The 27932-nt window shown below is 37.6% G+C and overlaps 1 protein-coding gene across 3 annotated transcripts in view; it reads right to left on the bottom strand.

Annotated features, from left to right (window-relative positions):
* Positions 1-27932, bottom strand: part of VPS8 (VPS8 subunit of CORVET complex) — a 361642-nt gene that overhangs the window by 100159 nt on the left and 233551 nt on the right. For all 3 annotated transcript variants that reach the window (XM_075180095.1, XM_075180094.1, XM_075180096.1), the window contains 10 exons: positions 27577-27628; positions 26372-26414; positions 24449-24521; positions 22696-22815; positions 19498-19569; positions 18606-18725; positions 5899-5955; positions 3788-3870; positions 2390-2474; positions 1544-1642 (listed from right to left, as the gene is read on the bottom strand). In XM_075180095.1, coding sequence (XP_075036196.1) covers positions 1544-1642; positions 2390-2474; positions 3788-3870; positions 5899-5955; positions 18606-18725; positions 19498-19569; positions 22696-22815; positions 24449-24521; positions 26372-26414; positions 27577-27628 — 804 coding nt within the window. The remainder of the gene's footprint in view (positions 1-1543; positions 1643-2389; positions 2475-3787; positions 3871-5898; positions 5956-18605; positions 18726-19497; positions 19570-22695; positions 22816-24448; positions 24522-26371; positions 26415-27576; positions 27629-27932) is intronic.

Below are 27932 nucleotides of genomic sequence, written 5' to 3' on the forward strand. Positions count from 1 at the left end.
AGCTGGCTTTGATGGCCTGGCTATTGAAACCCTAATACTTAAAGCTAAGAGTTTCTCTCAAGAGGTTATAAGCACCATGATTAGGGCCAGAAAGCCTGCGTCATCTTCCATCTATTATAGAGTCTGGAAGACATATATTTTGTGGTGCGAGTCTAAGAAATTATATTCCTCTAGATTTAAACTATCTCGTGTGCTGGATTTTCTACAGGATGGGGTTCAGAGGGGTCTTCGTCTGGGTTCTCTCAAGGGCCAGATATCAGCCCTTTCTGTCTACTTTCAGAAAAAGATTGCAAGTTATTCTGACATTAAGAGTTTCTTGCAAGGAGTGTTACATATACAACCTCCATTTTGCCATCCTGTCGAGCCCTGGGACCTCAATTTGGTTCTTCGTGCTCTTTCTAGGCCTCCATTTGAACCAATGGAGTCAATAGATTTAAGGTATCTTACGTGGAAGACAATATTTTTGTTGGCGATAGCTTCTGCTCGCAGAGTGTCTGAGCTTGGAGCTCTTCGCTGTGACCCCCCTTTTCTTTTTTTCCACGCTGATAGGGCGGTCCTTCGTACTAAGCCATCTTTCGTTCCTAAGGTGGTTTCCAGGTTTCACCTAAATCAGGAGATTGTGGTACCTGTGTTCCGAGCAAAGAAGGACTCCTTAGAAGGGTCCATGCAGTGCTTGGATGTGGTACGGGCTCTACAGGCTTATGTAGACCGTACATCTCAGGTTAGAAAGACCAGAGATCTTTTTGTTTTATATGACGCCAACAAGAGAGGTTGGCCTGCTTCAAAACAATCAATTGCCAGGTGGATAATGTCCACGATTCGAGAAGCTTATGTTGCAGCTTCTCTGTCCGTTTCAGAAAATTTGAAGGCGCATTCCACTAGGGCAGTAGGTGCCTCCGGGGCGGCTGGCAAGGGGCGTCTGCGGAGCAGTTGTGCAGGGCGGCGACATGGTCTTCCGTCCACACTTTCGCTAAATTTTACAGACTTCAGGGCTTTGCGTCGGCTGATGCAAGCTTTGGTCGCAGGGTTATGCGTGCAGCTGGTCCAGAGCATTCCCACCCTTGAGGAAGCTTTGGTATATCCCTGGGAGAGGAGGGGTTAAGTAGAGGAGTGCAAAGACTTAACAAGTTAAAGTGACAAGACTCCTGAGCCCACTACTACACCCCAATGTCTCGCAGTGTCCCCCAATGGAGTCAGAGAAATAGATTTTACGGTGAGTAAAAATCTTATTGTTTTGCTCTCCATACAATTTAGTACTGCACACTTGAAGAAAGATCATCATAGAAGCCTACTGTAGTAAATAATGATATTGTAAAACTAATGTACTTTGGTTGTTATTATATACTATTATTCTGTAGTTGCTTTCAAAGCCACACACAAATAGCTTTAATATGGAGTTTCAGAATTGTAATTTTTGTTGTCTGAATCCACTTTGACTTTGATGACCGCTATAAAATCATGTGATCCATCTGTACTTAGCGAGTCAAGTTCTATGGTGTCCCTGCCATGCTAACTTTTCCATATGCCAATCTCTTTGTCATACCTCCATATGTCTCATTGCTTTGTCCCATGCTGCATGCTTCTCCTCAGGACTGTACCCAGGTATTGACAAAATGTTGTGTATATAGTTAAAGACTTCTTGCTGAGAGAGAAAGAATAACCAAAAAAATAATTTACTGTGCATAGATGATGAGGTACTTAATTAACATTGGTTCTTAAAAATAACATTAAGGTCTGTAAATGTAAGGGTTGCTATGTGCATATAAGGCACACATAGAAGCAAATGTCATATTCCAGCCCCCTTGTGCTAGGAACGCATAGTAAAAAAAAATAAATTTGTTTTAAGTAAATCTTTTTAAAATTAACCACCACTTTTGTTTAACACACAATCCTTGCTATGGACACTATGGACAAGCTGTATCATCATCATCATCATCATCATCATTTATTTATAAAGCGCCACTAATTCCACAACGCTGTACAGAGAACTCACTCACATCAGTCCCTGCCCCATTGGGACCTACAGCCTAAATTCCAGAACACACACACACACACACACACACACACAGACAGACACACAGACTAGGGTCAATTTAATAGCAGTCAATTAACCTACCAGTATGTTTTTTTGGAGTGAGGGGGGGAAACCGGAGCACCCGGAGGAAACCCACGCAGACACGGGGAGAACATACAAACTCCTCACAGATAAGACCATGGTTGGGAATCGAACTCATGACCCCAGTGCTGTAAGGCAGAAGTGCTAGCCACTTAGCCACCGTGCAAATAAACAGCGGGCACAAATATGTAGTATAAAAATCACAAGTTTCCCAGTCAGTGGGGTGTCTATGAAACAAAAAAAAAAAAGACGCAATTTTAAACAATCATGTACCTTTCTCATGGGATCTGGCAAATAACAGTCTATAATTTTATCATAAAGGTGCTTCCTCTCGTACATAAACTCACAGATTTGGTAGCTGGAATTAAAACAGAAGAAAATTTAAAGACAGTTAAACAAATATATATTTTTTTAAATTGGCAGTGTAAGAAGCACCTTAAAAAAGGAGAAAATACTATTTGTTCCTATGTGGAAAAGTTGTTTACAAACACATATGTAACCTAGGATATAAAGGTTAATACAATATTATATTTCCTCTTAGTAATGTGTACTCTTCCCTTATAATGTCACCTGAACTCATATCTTTTTCATCAGACCCAGGCTAGTGTCAAAGTGTGTTTCAGCCACATTGAACCCGTTGCTGCTTTATGTCTGCACAAAGCAGGATGTGGAAGTGCTGAATCTACATTGCACGAGCCCTAGTATGCATTAGATAGTGACATGTTCATGGAGCTAAGAAACGCTCTCGTGAAAGAGAATCAGCGCTTACAGCGTGTGTTATGCAGGACTTGCAGCCAAAAGACGATATAAAAACATAGCTATTGTTAAATTATTTTAGAGGAAGATGAATACGGAAAGCAAAAGTACTATGATTATTTGTTTCATGTATCATTGCATTTATATTATGTTTGCTATGCTATGAACAGAATAACATGCCAAGTTACATTAGAGAAAATGTTAAACACGAACATCTCCCATATGAAAAAATTTAGAGCTTGAACGCCGAAGTCTCATAATTTCCAGCATAATCTGCAATCTCTCTTCTCCATAAACCTTACAATGTTTTCTATATGGCTACGCCAATGACCACATGTCACATACACAAATAGGGCACAATTAGTGCTGTAGTACAAAATGGCATACATGGTCAGACTGGATTTATCAGCTATCCCCACTGACATCTGAACAACAGTGATAACATGTTGGTTGTGATCTGCAGTTTTATTTAGCCCACATACACTGTTATACTTCGTCATTTAGGTCAGAATTGACCTAATTGGTCAGAAAAATCACAGGCTGTACGGCCATCTTAAGCTGTAAAAACTTGCCTAAAATATTTGTTACTATACACCGGGTGGCAATCTGTATGGTCAGCGGCGCATGCAGGATTGCTAGGGAAGGGGGAGTTCACCCCCACCCAAAAAAATACAATACAGCACCGCCGTGGACGCTTCTTTGACAGCGCCGCGGCTACTGTATAGTACAGTGCCGCTATGTGGTGCACTTCGTTAGCGGAGAGGAGGGGTTTCTGGAGACCCAGAAACCCCCCCTGCGTGCGCCCCTGATGGTAGATGTTGCAGATAACCTGATCTAGCATGAAGAGTGGATATATCAGGTGAGATAACAATTACACTCAATACAGTATAGGTAGTAATAGGAAAATTGTCATACAACTGGGCTCTCTCTGCTAAGTGGATCAGTTTGTTCTCCTCAAACTGAACTACTCCTCCAGCCTGTAGCAGTTCTAGAAGAACCTAAAAGAGAAATCAGGAAAATCACTACATGTGGTTTCTTCAGTAGAAGCTAGACTGTAATCCAGCACGTCAGCAGTGGGCAGCGTGATATATTTAAGGTTCTTTAAGAAGGTGCATTTTACAGTTAGTCGTGTAAATGTGTCAGATGGTGTAAATCGGTTTAATGTAAAGAATAGAAGCTTATTTTTCATAATTCTTTATCAGCTCAAAAATATCATCATACCAATTGAGTCAGATTCAATACATTTAAAATTGATTAAATAAACATAATGTAATATAACATAATTCAACAAGTTGTATGTAAAAACAAAGTGAGTAATACAAAATAAAGCCCAATTCCACTTATAACTACTTCATTTTATATTGAACTTTCATTATTGTTTAAATTACTATTTACATTATTTGTAGAGTAAAATATAAACATTAACTCTTTATAAAGCTTATACAATATGTTACAGAATACAATGAAAATTTTCCAAATTGTACATACTACCAAATACATGTAGACAACAAAATTATAATATTATAATACGCTGATATATTAAAAGGTAAAAAGGAGATATGTGGGGGAGAAAACAAAATGTGGGAACAGGGTGTAAGGGATGAACACATCTCTTCTTAAATAGCCCTAGCATGTCTCATGTACCCAGATTTTCTTTCCACTATACCTAGGAAATATGTTTAATTCTCCATTTAAACACACAATAAACAGCTACTTACACTAACCACAGATAGACCCTATAGTTTGAGATTATGAACGTTAAATTGTTTTTCCTTCATTTGATCTATGTATAAGTAAAAAATACTCTCACTTTTTATATTTATGGTTTCCATCACAATCAAAATTATAATAATAAACCATTTATTGACAATTTCCTGTGGATTATAGAATATGTTTTGGTTTTTTTTAAAAATCAGGAACGCTGTATAATTTACTGTTTTGTATTTGATTTTAATATCATGGCTATAAATTGTAGCACCTAAAAGGCTATTTAAGAAACTACCCAATTCTGATGTCATAAGGGAACAAAAGTAAAGTACTTCCACCTACAGTTGGAAAGGCAAGTGGTGCTGTTTGTATTTGGTAGTGTCACAATATGTACTGAAAGGAGTTTACACAAATGTTTATATAAATATAATTCTTTAAAACTCCATTAGTTAACTCATATATGTGAAAGATTTAAAAATTGGGGTTAGTGTGCCTTTAAGAGGATTGTACCATTTTAAAAGTGTCATTAAATACAACTAAAATTATTGTAGGAATCTCAAACTACTATAATGTAATATCAGCTTTAATTAAACTGTACTCCAGATAGGACTGACCAAATTAATGGGTACCAATCCAATGTCACAAAATATCGCTCTTGGTGGAGGAAGGAAATAAACTTGTTTTTAGAAGAATTTGCTCTTTATGAATATTTTACATGTCCCTTAATGTGTATTTTAGATCTATGTTATTTAATAATGTGATTTGGGATGCGACAGGAAAAGTCATCTATTGCATTTTCCCAAACCGCTGAGCCACCAGGAGAACACCCTGCTTAATTTTATATCATGAGCTCATAAAACATGTTAAAGAAATTACATTTGTGGTACCTGTAATGAAACTGCAGTATGTACAGTATGGTGGGATAGTCACGCAGGGTTTATTAAGGGGGATCTTCATAATGTACATATGTATTTTACATAAATGAATAAAAGCTATATGAAACATCCTGTATTGTCCTGAATACTATATTTATGCAATCTATTAACAGGAGGAGTAGGTTGCCCCTGAAAAGGAATTTTCAGTAATTTGAATCACAATGCTTAAAGCATGCTAAATTATATTTAATGAAAGAACCATGTCTTTTCCCACTCTGACTCAAACATTGCCCTCCAAATTACCTTGTGTCGCAATGCTCCTCACAGTGACTATAGGAGGAGACAAATGGTGATCTTATCTAGACGTATGACATGATCACTGAGCAACAGCAATTGCTAAATTTTGCAGATGTTGGACTCAATTTTTACAATTAAAAAGTATACCTGCTGTCTTTCTGAATGTCGGGATTCATCATCTGGACTACACAAGAACTCCAGAACCTAGCAGAATAAAAGAGAACATTGTAACTACAACGCCATCACAATATGAACCTCAGCACAGACCTATCTAGCAGTTAGTGGATCGAATACTAGGCATTTCCTTCAAATCCTTTCTAACTCCATACCAATCTTTAATAACTTCTACCCACCAAGATTTGCACCATCCCCAAATAATTCTTTACTAAGTATACAAAAACAATTCATATTTTTGGATTTTGCAGAACACGAAAATGAAAGTTCAAATTTGGTTGATCAAATACAGAGGACACAACCAAATCCAAATCCTAGAAAAACAATTAGGATTAATTGAGAATCCCTAGTTGAAATAAAAGAATTGTGGGGACTGCAAACAATGTGACTACAAATCACCAGTAAATAAATGCTTCCTATTTCTATTCAGCAACAAACTGCAAGTGAATACAAGATCAGTTCCTCAAGGTGAGCAGCTAGATCACTAACAACTTGACTATGTACTGTTCATGTGGTCATCTTCATATCGCACTAACAGGCAGATAACAGTCACTTTATTATGAAAACCACAGTCATTTTGAGGCCACTGGGACTGCAATATAAGGCCAATAGCCCGACATGAGCTACAATATTGCTGTGTGAGAAGCCAGTATAAGCAAAAGCATGTTTTTATATATATATATATATAGATATATATATATATATATATGTTATTTAGTTTTCTGGCGTCAACAGGAAAAAAGAGGTATAGCAAAGAGTCATTGGCACTTGGTAAAACACATAGAACCAATGAATAATGACGCTCATAAGTCAAATCATAATAGACATAAAACACCAGTACATTTTTATTTTATACATAAACATGAAAATGAGAAATACAGGGGGGGGAGGTGGGAGAGGTGCAGAGAATGAAGAGGGCAGGAGATGAAGTAGAGCCATGGGTGAAGACCGAAGGAGACCAAAATCAAAGAATTAGGATTGATTGGGAGCACCTTAAATGAGATTGTCAGAGAAAGGTGAGCCTCAGGAGAATGTAAAATCACAGATCGCAGGTTAGAACCTTTACAAGGAAGTAAGCGAGAAAAAAGCAGCATCATAATCCCTACTCTTTTAACTCCAGTCAGCTGACCCATTTAGACATGAAGTCTGAGTATTTATCCATAGTCGACAAGACAATATTGTCCATCGACATGTAAAAGTCTATCCGATAGAACCATTCAGTTATTGACTTCCACTGACCAATTGTTAACAGAGCCTGATAAAAACCCGCTAAAGTCCACCTTCTGAACGTCCACTGAAGTATACCAGTAGGAAACTGGATTAAATAAAATGGGAGACGACATGGAGGGATGTGCTGAGACACAATTACGTGTTCTAAATCTTTCCAAACGGCAAATGTGGGACCCAACATTATATGGACCAGTCTAGGTAATTATGAAAGCCAGGATAAAATATGTAGAGGGGTGTCAATAGTGGCATTTTCCACCTCCATCCACTGTTTATTCCCATCTCCCCTAGTCCACTCTATAACTCTAATAAAGGTAACTGCGTGGCAATAACTTGTGAACATAGGCAATTGCACACCTCTCAACCGTTGGCCTCCAACCCCCCCTTTCTCCACAAATTTTGGCCAGAATGGAGGAGTAATTCAAATGAAACAGATGAACGTTGTTGGCAAGACAGCAGATGTGGGAGGACTGCCATTTGAACAGAAAGGTGACCTACAGGCCGGCTATCACATAAGCAGCTCCAGGGAGGCTGGAGGGACTCTTGGAGGACCGGGAACCCAGGGCACATTAACTCGGAGGGGGTAAGACATATCATCCCATCCCGCTACCATCTTCAAGGCGGCACTTTTATCGGAAGCCCCCTTCCTAACATCACTGACCTTTACAACGGTAAGTCATCCACTCAGATAGCAGCAGTGTCAATACACCCTTGGCTCTATTTCCCAAACCATTATCGTTTGAGCTATTTACCCCTACTTATTTTTTCTATCATTGTGATTTGTTATGTTACAATATCTTACCCACTGTAATCAGCGATGTTCGCTGCTTGTTAACTGCAACTTTTCACTTCAATGATGTAATTTGAATTGGTATGAACTTACTGCAGTTATATTGTACAATAACACCAAACAGATACTTTTGCTACATTGTATTACTGTCTCTACTTACATTGCATAGAGCATCCTTATACATCAGATCTAAGTGTGACTATAAGTGGACTATTGCATCCGCTATGCAAAACTTTGGTATATTTAGATTATTCTCCTTGTTACAATTCTCTATAAACACTGGTGGGAAGGGGTTACCCCAGTGAGTCGAAGCAACACCACACCTACCAATACCTCACGCCCCAGGGAAATGCCCAGGAATCTACATAGTTTTGTTACTCTACAAATGTATGCAGCGCTCGAGATCCCCCTTTCTGTAATCCATTATCTTTATAGAGCTTATTTGTCTCTATACTCGAGCAGCTCTCACTGAGAAGTACCCAACAGAGTTAAGCCTTCTTTGAGCGCAGATCATCCTACCTTCTCTAAATCTATTTATATCTAGATACTGTAGCAACAGATTGTTTTGTTATCCGACTCTTATTTAACATACCTATGGGCCTTTTAGACATCATACAAGGCAGGATAGGGCTAGCACAAAAAATATTTTTTTATAATTAGAAGTGAAAAAACAAGATGTACAAAAAGGATAGGATATTTGTAGCTGTTTCAAAATTGGATAAACTACTAAAACAAGAACGCAAACTATAGTGGGACAAGTGTACAGTAGATTGGTACATATCACAGAAAATGATACCAAAAGGGCTTGAATCGCACACAAAAAAACACCATCAGAGAAATGTAGTGCTGAATTTATAGAGAGGTGGAAATAAATCCTGGACAACTGGTCATTCCAACTAATGAGTCTGATTACATAAGAACAACAGAAAAAAATACAGGACAGAGGAAGCTATTAGTACACTAGACATTTGGAACCTTATAAACAACAACAACCAGAGTTCATTTCTCTAGAAACACTAATAAAAAATTTACTATTTAAAAGTGAAAGATCTACCATCTTAATAAATCAATCCAAACCACTTAAGAGACAAATTTGGGCTTAATAAACACGAAAAAACACCCAAGACACAGAAGACATCAAACAAATTAGGACTCACATATCAAGGTTACATGAGATACCTCCACAACAATATTGAGAAACAAGAATCTAAGAGAGAAAACAGACACATCTGGGATTAATAATGAAGAAGATCTATCTTTATCACTATCAAGTTCCTCTCACTCAGAATCAGTTACAGAAGCATCCTTTTCAATATATGAGATAGAAGAACCAAATGATTCCAAACAAATAGTCAGAGAATCTTTTGAGGAGGCTGGTTTGATCTAGATTTAAATCTAAATTCAGAAAATACTTCCAACATACTAATCAAGCACACCCAAAATGAGAATGATACACCAGTCTCCAACAGACCAATTCTCATCCAACTTGACATCCCAAATACAACTATTCAACAACCAGGCCACCTACCAGAAACACAACCTCCAACATGTTTTTTAGAACCAAGCCTGACCAACCAGGACAACCCATACCATCCACACCAGAGGAACACAACAAAATACAAAAGAAAAACTAGACAAAACTAGGAGGGGATGCAGGGGTGGGAGGGGAGAAAACCAAAGCAAAAACAAAAAAAGTTTAACTTACCAGATTGACCAAACGCAGATGGATATATTTCATTTCAGTTCTACTACTCTTATATCAGTACAAATCACACTGCTGAACAAAGGCCTTAAATTTGCACCTACTAACCGTCTTGTTAAATTTTCTACCACTTTAGACATTCAAAGGTTTATCAAAAACTCAAAAATACTTCATTAGAACCAAAACAGAATTCTCAACAATTTAACAATACACCACAGTAACATACCCATACAAACATACCAACATCCACTTTTTATCCAAGGCATCTGAACGGCCACTATATCGGCACATTTGAAAAAACTAGTGACGACATGGAGCAATTCTATAGATATCCACCATACCGAGCTATGAACCGCAGTTAAACAGAAAAATAAGCATTAGATCACCTTAAGATCAGATTCCAATTTAGTAATCAACCCAGACATCAAAGGAGGCGGCCTTGTCCTTTTAAATAGAGCGGATTACAATAAAGAAACACTAAAGATACTTAGTGAAACATCCACATACCAACTTCTCAAAAAGGATCCAACCTCTGTTTTTCAAAACAAATTAAAAATACTGCTAAAATCAGAGGGTAAATGTATGAAGCTCCGGGTTCTTCAACACCCGCGAGTTTGGCGTCTTCAGCACTTAAATTTAAAGCGGCGCTGCCTTGTAAAGGGAAACCTCCCTTTACAAGGCAGCGCCGCTTTAAATTTAAGCGCTGAAGACGCCGAACTCGCGGGTGTTGAAGAACCCAGAGCTTCATACATTTACCCCCAGGTCTTGATTCTAATATCCTTACCAAAAAAGAATATGACTTTCTCAAATACCCCAACCCCATCATTCCAGTATTTTAATATCTACCGAAAATACACAAAAATGTCACTAACCCATGAAGTACTCATCATATCCGGAATCAACTTTCTCACTTCTAACCTATCACAATACATAGATTGTTTTTTTGCTTTTATTTTAACAAGAAATAGTACACCACCCACATATTACAAAGATACATTGGCAGGAGAATTTGAAAAGGTATCTCCACCACACAATACTAGCTTAGAAAAGACAGGAACAAACAGATTTCATACTTGAAGGCATTAATATTCATATTGCAACATAATTACTTCTGGTAAAGCGACAATTATTACATACTTTGTACTGGAACAGCCATGGGGACCAGTCTTGCTCCTAGCTACACCAACTTGTTTATGAGCAGATGGGAGGAGAATCTTATTTGGTCCCATCCACAGCCCAGAACAAATCTGGTCCTCTGGCACAGGTGCATAGATGAAGTGATTTTGTATTTGGAGAGGTACAGAAGAATCACTTGTTACATTCACTAAGTCCCTGAATGAAAATACAAACAACTTGACCTTGACAACAAAATACAGTAAAGAACAAGGTGACTTCTTAGACCTAAACATTAGAACAGCAGACAAGATCCTTACCACTCAAACCTTTAATAAGACTGTAGACATAAATAGATACATACTCGCTACAAGCACCATCATCCCAACTGTTATCAAACAAATCAAAAGGAAAAATAAAACGGATAAGATGCAATCATTCTACCATCCAGGACTACAAAACACAGGGCAGATCCTTACAATCACAGTTATGGAAAAGGGTTACAAAAAAGAAGAAATAGAAAATGCTTTTGATGAGGTCAGAAATCTAGACAGAACTGCTCTACTAAAATACAAATAACAAAGCTCAACTAGAACAACAGAATCAGAAAAAGAAAATGAACAAGGTTAAAAACACACACAGTACAAAAACACCATGTCGGGTCACCTCAAGAAAATCCAAACAAATGTAGTGTTCCCAAAAGCACCCAATTTGCAACAACTGGTAAAAAACACTTGAAGGCAAATTTCAGTAAAACAGAACAACTCTCAAACAGCACTATATGTTTCTTTCACTATGGCAACTGCAATAGTTTCAAGACTTTACATTACAAACAAATGAAACAGAGTACATCTTTCAGATCTAATGTAGCAGGACACAAATATACTCTAAAAGGTCCACGCTAAGTGCAACACTTATGAAGTAATATTGCAATAGCTTATTGTAACCTTCTCCTCACCGTGCTCCCTCCCTCCCTCCCATCTTGCCACCATTCGCTCTGTTCTCAATGAGGCTGCAAGACTCATCTTTCTTTCACACCGCTCTTCCTTCCTTTTGGAGTCTTGGTTCGACTTGCTTTGCTCTGTCTTAACCTGCATTGTTTTGGTCTACTGTTTTTGTATTTGTACGACACTGCAGAAACCTTGTGGCGCCATATAAAGATTAATAATGATTAATAATAAAGTAATATATCTCACTGAAGAGCCCTGCCACAAACAATGCATAGGCAGGACAATATGCCCTCTTAAAACAAAAACATATGAACATATGAAAAACATTAAAAGAAGTTTTGAGAAGCACAATTTGTCACATCACTATAAAGAAGCACCAAACGGTGACCCCAAAGGTACACAATTCATGAAAATACAGAAGGTTTCAAAAAACTGGAAAGGGGGCGATTTCACTAAAAAGATGAAAACGGCAGGGACCAAATGGATAGATCATCTTAAGAGCCTCACAACTGATGGATTAAATGTATATATTGCTGGATCACTTCTAAATAACTTATTGTATAAATATATTTAAATAATTAGCACGGTGCATACATTTCTATCATTGCAAGTGTACTGATTTTAATACGGTGTTATAGTTGTGTATTGGGAATGTACTGTAGCCATGGTGGAGGAAATGTGTTTGTGTAAGAAAAAAGGAAAGGAAATCCTAAACTAAGTTAATCAATTCTTTTCATCTCAGAAGTGACAAACACCTGCTTTGACCTAAAGGCCAGGCAGGGGGTTGCTACCTGTGTGCATGTCTTGTCAGAGAGACAGGAAGCCTCCAAATAACATAGACCGCACATTTGAGGAAATCAAGTTGGTGTGAAAGTTAAACTGTGCTAGAGGCAAGATTAGATTATATCCTGATGTTAAATTATTGAATGTGATTTATCAAGCCTTGCAAACTTGTGTTCCAAATGCCGAACTTCCTGTCAGTGGAACGCACACGAGTTCCACTGCGAAAGTAAAAGGTTGAAGAAAACAAGCAGCATCTCTGCGTCACTGAGTGAATGGAGCGGGAGATGTCCAGGGGACATCAAATTCTGCCCAGGTACGCAAGTACTATCACTGTTGTCTGTTGATGGGACTGAACCTGATCCTAAAGACGACCCTGGACCAGGATACAACAATAGGGACAGGTAGGGTAAGATTTATGACCTTTTCCTTCTATTATGATCATCAGTTCCCAGCGCTACCAGCGCATTCTGTCAAAGAGCTTTAAACATTGTGCCGATTCCATCATTGTGTCTGCTTTTTTCTTTATGCATGAATGGGTTTTGAATATACATTTACATTTGTGACAATTTATCCTTTTACTTTTGCTTGTTTGCGCATTCTTACTGTTTTATGTGATTTTATTATATATCAGGTTCTGCATTACATTTATCCAGTGAGAGCGCCTGTGTCCTTTGCTGTTTTATCATAATGATCCATCTGGGTTTAGTGATCACGTTTTCTGTGCTAAGCTGTGCTCACCATTGGGTGATGCACCATATGCCGATGTTAAACCCTCTGTGAGTACGTACTGTATCGGGGATCCTGCCAGGGGCGGGCTGGGACGAGGGGCAGGGGGGCATCTGCCCCCCGGGCCACTCGGTCTGCTGCCTATTCGGGCCGCTACCCCCGCCGCCCTCCTGCGCCTGTTAATTATATTAACTACCTAGCCCACAGGCGGCCGCATCACATGACACTCGATATGGCCGCATCGAGTGTCATGTGATGCGACCGCCTGTGCACTGGGTAGTAATATGTATATGCGGACGGCGCCGCATATACAGTAATAAAATTGATTCTCAACACTGCTACAGGGCTCCTCCCATAGCCTTAAGGAGCCCTGTAGCAGCAAATCACTGAGGGCCAGGGTGTCAGCCTCTCCTCCCCCCTTTAGTACAGCCCTCCAGATATGATTGGGGCAGCCTCAATCAATCATATATATGGGAGCCTCAATCTCACTAGGAGGCTCCCATGAAGGAAGTAAAAATAAATTAATAAATATATAAATAAATCAATATACATTGAAATATATACATTAAAATATATATATATATATATATATATATATATATATATATATATATATACACACACATACATATATATATTTTATTTACTTTTTTCTCTATATACTGGTGGCTTGCCCATCAATACAATGGGAGCTTCCAATACAGTAGGAGGTTCCCATTTAGGCAGGACAGGACAGACACCCACCCCTGCAGCCAAAAGAAAGAAAAAGAGAAAGAAAGAAATTGAAATCACTCTTAGGTAAGTGTATGTTCAGTTTTTTAATATTATCTTTTTAATTGTTATTGTTAAAAAAAAACGTTTTTTTTCTGTATGTGTGCGAATAGATAATCATACAAATAGTGTAGTGCTTTTTGCATGATGATCTATTAATAGTGCTTGATAAATAGGTTCCCCCAACAGGGGTTATCGCCAGCAATAACCCATATTAATATTTTGCGGAGCAAAACCAAGTCATTTTGCTGGCAAAAACATCAGTTTTTTAAAGCAAAATGGCTTTTTGCACTTTGATAAATACGCCCCTGGGTTCAGTACTGTAATAAAACATTCACGGACGAACAGGTAAAAGGATGTAAACATGCTAAACCCATTGTACAGCACAGCGCAACAGCTGTATAGCCTATCGCTGGCAAAATGGAGCTGCTGCGCATGCACAGCCGCAGCAGCTCCACCCAGGCATAGTCAGATAGTGGAAATCGTCACTGCCGCCCTGCGGCCGAACTGTGAGTCCCAATAAAACTGGGCGTTCAGTTAATTATATATAAAAATATAGGATATATATTCTTTATTTAAATATATTCTATACTTTTTACTTTAATTGTATTTTACAGTTACTGGGTAGTATATAAACTGAAAGTCAGCTAGATGGCATAGGATTGTTTTTTTTCACTTGAAGCAGCAAAAATGCTATAGGTTCCGCTACTTTATATTTTATTAATCATTACTAAAGTAAGTACTGAAGACTGCCTCTAAGCTTTAATCAGCTTTCAAATATATTGCGTTCGCTTTGTGTCTCACCAATCGTCTCACTCTATAATCTTTAATATTTAGCCTCTATTGCTACTAATAGCGTATTAACAACTGGTCGTCCAAAGAGATATACCTACATTATACTGTTACAGCCAAATTTAAGATTTAGTCTGCTTGGAACCTTATTTTAGATAGCCTATATATATTAATAGCTGGCCAGATCCGGGCACTTAATATGCTGTTCTTTAACAGCATTACAGAACAAATGCCAGAGAGAACGCTACAGGCATATGATTGCCAAATAAGTTATCCGGAACAATTAGATCTTTAATATATTATTGTATCTCATAGAATACAGGTTATCAGGTATTTTGAGACTATTATAGAAATACCACCAGTATCTATTTCATTTAGTCATTCATAGAGGCAGTCGCCAATCATATATTATTATCTACATAGTGAAATAGTACATCACTTGCAGCTGAGACTGCACCTTTTCTCACATTACATATATTAGGCGTTTACTTTGTATCTTAACTACCTGCTTTATGTCACAATCGGAAAATACCTAGTATTTTATGTGACTTATAGCGTGCATACGGCTGGTGGTTTTTACAGGATCATGAGGATATTGCTACTACAATCGATAGATATATAAACTAACCGAGATCCTAGTGATACCACATAATGTGTACACTTTGACCCAGAGAGTATCCGATAAGCATATTATTGCCAAATAATTTATTAGAGCAATCAGACCCACAATGTGTTAGGGTACTAATTGCCAGAACTCTGAGACCTATACAGGATTCCTGTTAGTACATATAAATTAAGCTAAATTCGTTATAAATTATTAACAGAGGCACAAGCCTATTATTTAATAAGGTGACTTACTAATTATTTAGTGAGATAGCATAGCGTTTGCAGTTGAGACTGCATTTTATTTCACATTGCACATATTTTATTTATTTGTTTTATTTTTGCTCATGTATGGAACAGCTTTTAATATATACTAATAAAGGTTATATTTTAGATATACTACACATCCTGGAGTGCCTCTAAATATACTTTTCTCTCTCCCGTTTCTTCCTTATACATTATATGTAGTAATAGGGTGCACCCACCCAAAAAATTATATATCCACTAATATCTGGTATAAACTGCATGGTCAGTAGTATTGGGGATGTATGATATGGTAACTTATTTATTTACTTAGTGCGGTTATGTTCCACAGTCATTAGACTAAAAAAGTGTATGTTGAAGGCTTATTGTAGAATTTTTTTTTGGGATTGGTCCTGAACTCCCACTGCCCTTAAAAATTCTGCATTTTCCCCTACTTAGACACACTGGACTTTCCCTGTGCAAAGTGTTTTTGGATAATATAATATAATCATATTTATACATATATATATATATATATATATATATATATATATATATATATATATATATATATATATATATATATATACACACATACATACATACATACATACATACACACACACACAATATATATGGGCCACTACATATGGGCCAGTGCTATGTGCTTGCCCCGCCCCGGCTAAAATTTGCCAGCCCTCCCCTGGGTCCTGCAGGACCTGAGAAAAAGGCCCTGTTTGTTTATTACAAGGGTCCCTCATACAGCCAGCGATGTCTCTGATGTATAGACCTACAGTGCCGTAACTAGACATTTTAGTGCGAGAACCGGTTGTTCATTTATTTGAAAAAAGTGAATTTTTATTGAAGTTTTTCAAAACAACATAGGTGTGAAAATGAAACATCATATGACATATATGTGAAACACTTCACGTTAATAAATGTACATTAAAGAAAACTCGAAACAGCATAGAGTAAATTGGCATGTTACTGTAAAGAAACGAGAATGTTGTTTTTCTTATTTTTGTTGCTTGGGGAAAGGGGAAGACAAACAATGAGGGATTTGTGGGTGAAAAAAAAAAGGGGGAGGGAGAGAAGAGTTTACCACATATTATTCCATGGATCAGGTGGTAAAGAAGACAAATAATGATATACATAGATATGAGGAGGTGTAATCAAGCTGTCTATGACTACCATTTAAAAGTATAAGACATTCCAAGCCTATAATAAACATAGTTTATGGAGCGAGGAAGTGTCAACATCACCAGTCTTTACAATGGTAAGTCATCCATTCAGAAAGTGGTGCTTCCAAAACGGGACTGTTATCAGTTACTCCATTAATCGATTTGGATTGGCAACCAAATCCAAACGGTCTTTGTTAAGCACCGACGCTCTCAAATGGTACTATTACCGGCTACCTTACACTGAAACTATCTTTCATTAAAGGATAGCTTTGGAACTATTTGCCTATGATCCATTTCTTATTGAGAGACCTATACCAAGAGACTTTTATTGGACTAACTTAATTATACCTTTTCTTACACATCGCATGCAGCTACAAGTGCACTATTGCATCTTCTATACAATATTTCGGTATATTTAGAACATTCTCCTTGTTACAATTCTCTATAAACACTAGTGGGGAGGGGTTACCCCATTGAGTCGAAGTGTATATAGTGCTTGAGATCCCGCTGTCTGTAATCCATTACTTCACATAGCTTAGATATTGGTAAACTCGAGTGGCTCTCACTGAGAGGTACCCATCAGAGTTAAACCATCTTTGAGTGCAGATCATCTTACCTTCTCTATCACATAAGCAGGAGCTGAAATGTTAAGGGCTTTGGGATTTAGCATAGTTAATTTTGAAGCTCAATAAGCGACCAAATTTCCCAAATTCTGCCATTAAGCATGGCGAGGATGTGGTTGGGTTGCTGACTATGGCTAATAAATTGTCTAAAAACAAAGCTAGACAGTAGTCCTTATCACCTACCTGAAGGCCTCAGACATTAGGATTCTGACCTATAGGCTTAGCCAGGGCTTCCATACAAAGTCTGAAAATTAGTGGTGATAGAGGGGATGCGTGATGGGTGCCATTGGTAATAGGGACAGGGTTCCTTCCTTTGGGATAACAGTAATGTGGGCCTCCAGGGATTGTGCAGAGAAACCTGTCACATACGAAACCCCATTAAAGGCCTGAAAAAGGAGCTGCGCAAAGTTTTCTTTAAAGGTCTTGAAGTAAATAATTGAGAACTCATCGGGTCCGGGGCTTTTCCAGAGGGAGGGTGACTTGATGGCTTCCTCTAATTCCACTAAAGAAAAGGAGAAGTCTAGGGCCCAACACAACAGGCCTCTGATGAGATCTTAGGAAACTATGTCCTGTAAGTATTGAGCAATTTCTCTTTCACTGGAGGGTAAGTCCACTGGGAAACCTCAAGCCCACAAATTATAGTGTGTGGAATAAAAGGCTTTGAAAGCACCCGCAATTTCTTTATCAGTGTGTCTCAAGCCCACCCCCAGCATCTTTTATAGACTGAATGTAGGTTAGGGATGGAAAGCATGGTTTTATTATAATTGGTTACTAGAGAGTGACAAACTAATGACATTCTAGGTGTCAGATTTGTCTTCAATGTTTATCATCATCATCATCATTTATTTATATAGCGCCACTAATTCCGCAGCGCTGTACAGAGAACTCATTCACATCAGTCCCTGCCCCATTGGAGCTTACAGTCTAAATTCCCTAATATATACACACACTCACACAAAGACAGACAGAGAGGGAGACAGACAGAGACTAGGGTCAATTTTTGATTGCGAATTTTTGTTTATGAAGGAAATATTTATATACTTGCAAGAACTCAACATAATGTCCTGCCCCTTCAATTAAACATAAATTATACTTTATTGGTGACATTTTGAAAAAGCAGAATTTTAACACAAGAGTATTCTGTAAAAAGTAGCAGAATCAGTTGGACATGCTTACCTGGTCAAAAAGTACTCTGTTGACAAAGAGTGTATTATCTGGTTTAGCAAGCTGCCGAGCCAGGAATGTGAAGAGACATCCCACCTGGGATGGTGTGAAGTCTGAGTTCTCAACCATAACCTGAAGTCAAGAAAAATACTTTATACGAATGTTTCACATAAAAATAAAAATTGAGCTTAAAAGGTTGTCTTTAATTGGATGTATTAAATTTGCTAATCCAACAGTATGAAACTGTCAGACTAGAATAGAATCTACTAATGGAGCTGTGTTTAGAAAAGTGAAAAGCTTTACACTTGACTTGACTACAGTTATATTTCAATGGTTAACTGTAAAAGTCATGGTGCAGGTTATACTATCAAATAATTTAACTAATAATAATGCAATAACCTTTACATATTGGGGTGATTTATTTTACAAAACAGCATATATTGTTAACAATAAATACTACCATCAACGACCAATAAACCGAAAATGAAAAGAGATTTATAAAAAGATCGGTCAACATTTCAGGTGTTTATCAGAGCTAAGACATTTGAGCTTGTAAACATGAAGTAAGCACTCTTTACCATTTCCTGCCTGTAAACATTTTGAGGAATGCTTCAGAAAACCTTTTCAATGTAAAAAAATCTTTGGTAAAATTCTTTGAGACGTGTAGGGTTACCTGAAAAGCTATGCACATCTGGACAAATATGTATAACACATGCTGCAATTCACTGGCACACAGTATGCATGTGAACTATGTAGCATTTAAATCCTTGTGTGTAGATTTACATGGCTGATGTGGAAATCCTGCACAGTGGTGAATGTTCACGGAATATTTTAATACTTGATGAATTTGTATTTATGTTTAGTGTTGATGTGTGTTCAAAGACCATGTTACCATGGCTCTCACCTTCAGTAAGATGTCCACAATCCGCTGCTGGTGTTCCACTGCTTGCTTATCATTTGTAAAATCTTCAAATGTCTAAAAAGCAAAACAGAGGAAAAACCATCCAAAACGAACCAAATCAGAACCTTAACTTTATTACTATATCTTAAAACAAAGATCAAAGCATCAGAGGTATAAATACATCAGTTTAGCACTACATCATGCCCCAAAACTTCATGCAAAGTAAGTTTAGTAAATGTTTGTTTGGTTTTTCAAACCCAAGAGCCATCCAAAACATTAAAGCAATCATGTGGAATGATTTAACTACAGCTGCCATCTAGTTAACATAAATATTGCTCAAAGGCTAATTTCCCCAAACTGCTCCATATTATTGGTGTTGCATTCAATCCAGCAAGTTTCCAGGCGTTTGCCGCAGTCCGGCTATGCTGTTCTCACATGTCAAGGAGTTTTTTCCCATGCAGGTAACACTTTGTCAGAGCATTACCTTACCGCAATAGACATATGGAAACACAAAACAATTGGTGGAACACCAGACCCCAATTAATAAAATGGATTAAAGTTTAATTTAATGGCATTCCACTGGACCTTTAAAGACCATGTCAGATCTAAGTTCTCCTCTATTGACCTAAAATCTTCTCACCACTGGTTTTGGATTTATTTTTTACGCTTCCCACTTATGCTCAGGTTTCTAGTTGTTGATCACTTAAAACCTCTCAGCCTTGGTGACAGAAAAACATAACTTACATGCCACGGTCCTTTTGCACCCAACTGTCAGTTTTTGTTAATATGGTGGCAAAAGCTCATGTATAGTGTATATACCAATCAGAAATTTGCTTCCATTAGTGATAATTATCTTGTCAAAGCTGATATGTTATTGGTTGTTAAGGGTGGCAGCGCATTTGCGATGTATATAACAAAATACGTCTGCATGTTATATGCTATGTAATACATATATGGACAGTGTGTTATATAATAAAAGATCATAAACATACAAAACAATAATCCTCTTCTGAGACCAGTCTTACAGGTACATAAGCCAATATGCTGCCCAATGAAAACATCCCTTTGATTCTCAAATTGGCACTGTAACTTTGTAAAATCTATACTTCCCAAATAGCATTATAAAATATGCCAGTGTTTTATGAATATCATACAAAATAGTATATAGCATTAATTTATGTATCAGTTTTTTCTAGATGCTATTCTATAAAAACATGGTTCTATAATGTGACAGTTGATTACAAGATACTGGACAAACACATGGCAATCTAATGTGTGATTTCCAGTGGTCTTATCATCAGATGCCTTCCAACAACTTAATTATTATTCCCTGTTCTTTTTCCAGATTATGAGCTCGGAGGGAGCTGAATAAACCTCATTTAATTTAATTCGAGTCTCCTGAGGACTGTGCTACAAAAAAAGAGACTTCAGAGGGGAGAGAGACGCTTGTATTAAACGTCCTCTCTTTGAACTAAAGCCGAGTCGTGGTGTTGATAATAAGAAAGCCTTCCCCAAGCTGATGAAAGCTAAGCAACTGGGGGTGTGGAGAGGAGAGTTGAACACACTTCCTGACTGCACGACAAGAGAAACTGCACAAAATATTGACACTCTGACAGGAGTAGAAAATGGTGACAATATTCTGGGACACACTGATAATATTACGAAAACAGCCTTATGGAGTCATGGAATAATTCTTAGGTAACCTCCAAATGTGCTCTTATGGCAGCTAATTTATTCTGGGAAGTCTGTGCTCAGTAACGCTTCAATGTGTACTTAGCATTAAGTTCAAGTGGATCTGGAAAAAAAACTAATTGTCCTTTAACTCATAGAGGGATGTACACCAGTGTGCATAGCATATCTTGCATGAAATCACTTTGCACATGACCAGTAAGCGAGTGCACACATATGCACCCATGCAGATTTGCGCCATTCTGGCATTTACGCCCCCTGTGTAGGGAGAGGGAAAAAAAAGATATAACATAGGCCACTTACAGTAAAGAAGCGTTTATTCAAATACTGCCCAGGCAGACTTGCAGAAACACACATATAGGAGGCGTACCTTTTGCACTGGTTACAGGGCAGGTCAAACAGACTTGGATGATGAAGACTTGTTCTAAACTAGGCACATATGCTGTTGTTATGTACACATCTTGAAAAGTGTATATCTCTGCATATGGGTGGAAATACGCATTTTTTCTCTTTTTTTTTTAGACCAAAAACTCTATTCAGTGTCTTAAATTATAAATGTTGCACACATGGGGGGAGTAAAAGGTATGATATTTCGAGATAAATTGGATAGATGTGATTTAAAGCTGTTCTAGAAAGAAAGCATAATAATTCTGATACCTGTAATTTATGTAAGCTCTCCCCCTGAGAACCAAGAACCTCTGGGAAGGCTTTCATGAGAATTTACCCTAAAGTAGTACAGAGCTCTAGGCATTCAACTATTTGATGTTGACAGTAGGCTTCCTATTGGCCAGGGTGACATCAGAAGGCAATTTAAAGGGCTCAGATTCAGTGTTTTTGGTAGACATCATATTATTTGTGTGTATTTTATCCTATTTTAAACAAGTCAGCAAAGGATCTCAAATATTCAGTGATGCTTAAATTAAACCAAAGTGCAGTGAACTCTACCACACAGAATCATGTCAAAGATGCTCCTTAAAGAGGAAGTATATATGGCAATACTGTAGCAAAATTGTGTATTGAAATATAGCACACAATATAACTTTATTTATGCAAATGCATTTGCATTCAGAAACAAAAACTTTTGTTTGACCGCCCACTGACCAATACTTTTCTTAACAATTCTATAGTACAGTCCAATAGTGTCTTTGTTTTGGGCTTTATCAAAAGCGTTTCTGTTCTGAATGCAAATATGTCGGTAATAAATAAAGCTGTACAATGTGTTATAATAATACAGAGGACACTGGAGTCAGTATAATCAGCATATTTAGGTAACAAATACAAATGAACACATTGTGCCAATTACACAGTGGTGTCCTACAGGAACATTCCTCAACTTAAAGTAACATTATTAAACTGTGCATTTTTAAAGGTGCAATTGTAGCAATGACTAAAGGAGGAGAATAAGTTACCAAACACTACTGAAAATGCAATAATAAAACAAGAAAACCGGAATAAACTAAGCTGTGAACATAGAAACAGTGCTTTACTAATTAGTCTCTTAATAATTATTACCAATGCCAAGACATTAAGGAACTCCCGTGTGTCAAAATGCAACAGGGTGCGGATATATGGATACACCTCCTCATCATGGGGGGCTTCCGGTGTGTGCAAGCGAATGAGGAACTCGAAAACCTGAAAAATATAAGTAATAGAAATATGGAGGTTATTCATATTTGTCCTACAATGTATGATGCCTTGAGCAATTCCACAAGGCCCACACATGTGAATGGACAAAAGCAGTGCAAACTTCTGGACTACATTTCCTAATGTAACTGCGCATGGGGTATTCAAATGGAATGTGGACTGAAACAGATCAAAAATCTGCTTGCAAAAAATTTGTCCTCCAAAACTCTCTTCAGACTTCAAGCAAACCCCACACTTTGGTACTAACAGTGGGAATAAATGTACATGTCACCACCGGCTAATAACGAACTAGTCAGTAAATTTATTTAAATTCATGTTATTTATTGGCAGCATAAAACTGATTACAGTCCAAGTAATCTAGTAGTGGTTTCTCGTTCAAGTACTCTTTATGTTTTTAAATAAACAATAGATTTGCAATTTTCTAATTATAGGATTAAAAATGAGTGGTGCGGATTTGTTATTTTATGGAGGTAAAGTATCAGGGGTGTTCCTCAATTAGATTTATAGCCACAGGGATTAAACATGCTAGTTATGTATAGATGACATATGGCCAGTCATTGCTACAATAAATCTTCAAACCTTTATTATGTGGTTTTACATTTTCTGGATTAGTCAAAATCTCTGACTGTTTTCCTGCTTTAACAAAACCTCTGAATGTTTCATGAAATGCTTCAAAACGTACTGGGAATATTTTGTCAAACTGAAAGCACTTGTATAAATTTGAGTTCTCACTGCTCTAACCAGAGTCCGCAGAAAGAGGAATAGCACACTGTACACTGTATTATCTCCTCCTACTAACCAGCTGTGTGATCTACCAGCATTGTGTGGAGGAGGTCACATGACACCCGCAACTTGGCTGCTCCTGTCTTACTCTCTACAGAGAGCAATTCAGTCCGGCAGCACAGAGCTGGGGGCCGTAGGTGAAGGCTTCCCTGGCTGCTGGTGGCCCGAGGGCCACCTGTTGCCAATCACTGCCTTACACAGATGAGTGATAAGGCTTTTTCACAATGAATGTCCTTGCACAGAAATACTGAAGTAAAAGTTAAAATACAATTTAAAAGAGTGGAATATCAACTGATGCATAAAGTTGACTTTATTATACTCAACATTTTGGGGTGCTATAGCATCCCCTCAACAGAAGTCTTGAGAAAGAACACTGAGCCATTGCAAAATGCTAACAACATTTTACTCTTTCCATCTATAAGTGTATAAATCATCTTTTTCTTCAATGAATCTCTATTGGGGAAAACCCTACTGCAGGTCTATGGACAAGTGAGCACTATTCTTACTTACCCATGACTAGAAAAATAATATTGGTAATGGCCATAATAGGTTTCAGCAATTGTCTTCCAAATCAATGCAATTGGTAAAGGGGAAATCAACTACAGTTCAAGATATGGAACGAGCTTGCAATTTAAATAGCTTCATTCAGATCAGTGGCAATGGACTTCACACAAAAAAGAAAACAAGTGTGGGGAAGAGTTGGGCATAGATTGCAAAGTGTCCAAATAATGATAACCAAGCTTGTAAACCGCAATAAATATGAAATTATAAACACTGTAATACTAAGAATGAAACTATAATGACCTAAAAGGACAATTATCAATCACAGGAAACTAACCTGGTTTTTCACCTGTGGAACTAGGTCTTCCGGGATGTCACCCAAAGGATATGCTCGTCCAGCCAAACTGGAGCTATCACAACAGTCATAGTGAGACATAAATGTATAAAAAGCATAAAACAAACATTTCCTCATGACGGGTTTCAATGGCAGTGAACACCTGTCAATCAGAGCATAATTTTTCAATGCAACAAATTACTTTGTAAAATTTTTCACCCTATCTGCCAGAATTCACCAATAACATCATCATAGCATGGCTCCCCGGCCTGTCTTGGAAATCATGACCTTTTAATGTAATGTGCAGGGTTTTAAACACTTAGGCCAGAGAGCTGGGTGATGGCAAATGAACCTGACCAAGTCCATATATGTTTTAAATGTATAATTGTCTCAGTTTTATGTTAAATTTATTTTAAAATGGGGAGGGGAATGGACGTAAGCTCGTAGTGAATGTACAGTAAGAGCGTACCAAACTCGGGTGCGTGTAGCGGCAGCATCTGATTCAAGCTTTGGGCATCTCAAAGGTAAGTGTTTTTCTGTCGTATCAGTTGCCCAAGCTACAGGTCGAGTGTAAGTTCCGGTTGCTAGTGATGACGGCCATGTGTGCATGCTAGAACGTGTGTCTGCAATCAGGAACAATGCATAAAAATGCAACTTATGTACAGTGGACATTATAAATGTTTTGGAGTGAATCCCCCCCCTGGCCCCCCCACCACCAATTGTGTCATTAATGTGGGGATAGATTTATATTTGGGTAGGGCATGCCCTAGATCAACTTTAAATTTCAGTGTACAAATAAGCTATTAAGTATTTGTGTGCTACCTGAAAACAGACAGCATTTTCCTTATGTGCAAGATAATAAACTAATTTGCACCCCTTGCATTGTAACATTGTTTTGTTCAGAAAACTTGGGTAAAAAAAACTTACTCAATTTTTTGCTTAACTTTCCTTAATGAATCAGGCCCTATATTATTTATAGTTGACAATCATTGAATGCTTTTATTTTTTTTCTGTGGACTTTATATTGCACATATGTATTGCACGTATCCTGAAATGTTTTGTCTTTTAGAGCAGAGCGTACCTAGACCCGTATTCAACAGGAGACGATTCCTCAGGTCCGCTCCTAGCTGAATACGGACGTGCGTTTGCCCAATTTATGTGCCATTTTCAAGACCGCAATTTATATTTATTTTGCATCTTAATGAATCAGGCCCATTGCGTGAATGAAAATATTAATTAAAAAAAAAATTTTTTGAATGGAAATTGAAAGTCGCTCGTGGGAGTTCTTCGAATACCAGTTGCAGGCCTTGTCCTGGTTTTAAGGTGGCCACAAATGGTGACTTTGTTCCCCAATAAAAATATTAAATTGGCTTGAAATCACCATGTGTGGGGCTGCTCCAATGACCAAAGATGGCAGAGGATAATTGAAACCTTTCTCTGCATGGCCAAAATGGATACAGATTTAGCAATTCATATGGGGTAACACAAATGATTCCAGACACAAACACATCAATGACACCTCCTTAGGTAGGTCGTGAGAGAAACACATAATCACTGAAAAGCAATCACACTTAGCATGTACAATACAAAATGTGGCACAAATATGTCAATGGATATTAATTACCCTCACTAATACATTAGCAAAACGGTGCCACTCATTGCTAGTAAAGGGGTGGGAAAAAAAGAAAGACAGAATTTAACAAAATGTTTTACAGATTGTCTTACTACTTGAATTACTCTGAATGTCTAAAATAATAAGTTCCTAATAGCTTACAAGTCTTGTTTATTAACAGTACTGAGACACAATCTTTTATGGACCACTTAAATGACCATATATTTGTAAGAGACGGTTCCATATGATAAGCATGTATGCTGTTGTACATTGTCACACGTAAGCACTGCAATAAGTGTAAATTGCTCATTTACCTTATATAAACAAGGAGCTTATTTCCCATCACAACTTGTTCATCTAGGAAAAATAAAATATGCTTTTGTGACACAGGATATGAACAAAACAAAGTTCTAATCATTAGATTAGATAACAAGGGATGTGGTACTCATTATATACATACTCCTGTCATTTACAATGAGCAACATAGACTAAATCTATGACATGTTCTTGTATCGGATTTTGTTTTGTTAGGAACTGGGAGACTAGTCAGGATAGAGGGAAAGATGAATGCAGCAATGTACAGAGATATCCTGGATGAAAACCTGCTCCAGAGCGCTCTTGACCTAAGACTGGGGCGACGGTTCACCTTTCAGCAGGACACCGACCCTAAGCACACAGCCAAGATATCAAAGGAGTGGCTTCAGGACAACTCTGTGAATGGCCTTGTATGGCCCAGCCAGAGCCCAGACTTGAATCCGATTGAACATATCTGGAGAGATCTGAAAATGGCTGTGCACCAACGCTTCCCATCCAACCTGATGGAGCTTCAGAGGTGCTGCAAAGAGGAATGGGCGAAACTGCCCAAAGATAGGTGTGCCAAGCTTGAGGCATCATATTCAAAAAGACTTGAGGCTGTAATTGCTGCCAAAGGTGCATCAACAAAGTATTGAGCGAAGGCTGTGAATATTTATGTACATGTGATCTCTTCGTTTTTTATTTTTAACAAATTTTCAAAAATCTCAAAAAAAAACTTTTTCACGTTGTCATTATGGGGTATTGTGTGTAGAATTTTGAAGCAAAAAAGAAATTTATTCCATTTTGAAATAAGGCTGTAACATAACAAAATGTGGAAAAAGTGAACTGCTGTGAATATTTTCCTGTCTCCTGTCCAGTTCTCAGGGGCATAATATAAAAAATATAATCTAGCTGCAAAGGATATAATTTCAATATACTCGGCACAACCATTCAAGAAGGGTATTCTCAAGATCAGTCAATGGGTTTTATTAAGTACCATCCAAGTACTATTCCCAGCAATGTCACCTTACGGAATATGAAAGGCCTGGATTGGCTTAAACAGCAACCTGACAAAGTTCTAACTTAATCTATTATCAGAATAAATATCAGCCCATTGTGAACATTTGCTTTTTTGTATGTTAGAGGGAAACATGGAAAATGTAATATTTTATATTTAATATTTTATCTTGCATGAATAGATCTGCATGGATTGTCCACAACATACCTGTCAGTGACTTGCCAGAACTGATTGGTGCAGAAATGGATTTGAACAATTTCTACATGAACGAGAAAAAAAAAGTACAAAATCAAAAGAAAAATAAAACAGTTTACTTTAAGTTTTAAAACATTAAAGAGACATTGTAACCAAAATTAGAAATACTTAATGATTTTCCTATATCTAAATACCCATTTGAATAAAACTATGTGTTTACTGGTAATTTATTATATACATTTTTACATTGCAAATCTTTTTATTGCTAGTTAGGGCAGTTTATCTCTGACTGCATTTTCATTCTTTAGTACTCTGAAGCAAGCTCTCTGGTCAGGCCTGCTAGATAGCTGTATTAGATCTGTCAATGG

Source organism: Mixophyes fleayi, chromosome 7, assembly GCF_038048845.1.
Source record: "Mixophyes fleayi isolate aMixFle1 chromosome 7, aMixFle1.hap1, whole genome shotgun sequence".
NCBI classification, from domain to species: domain Eukaryota; kingdom Metazoa; phylum Chordata; class Amphibia; order Anura; family Limnodynastidae; genus Mixophyes; species Mixophyes fleayi.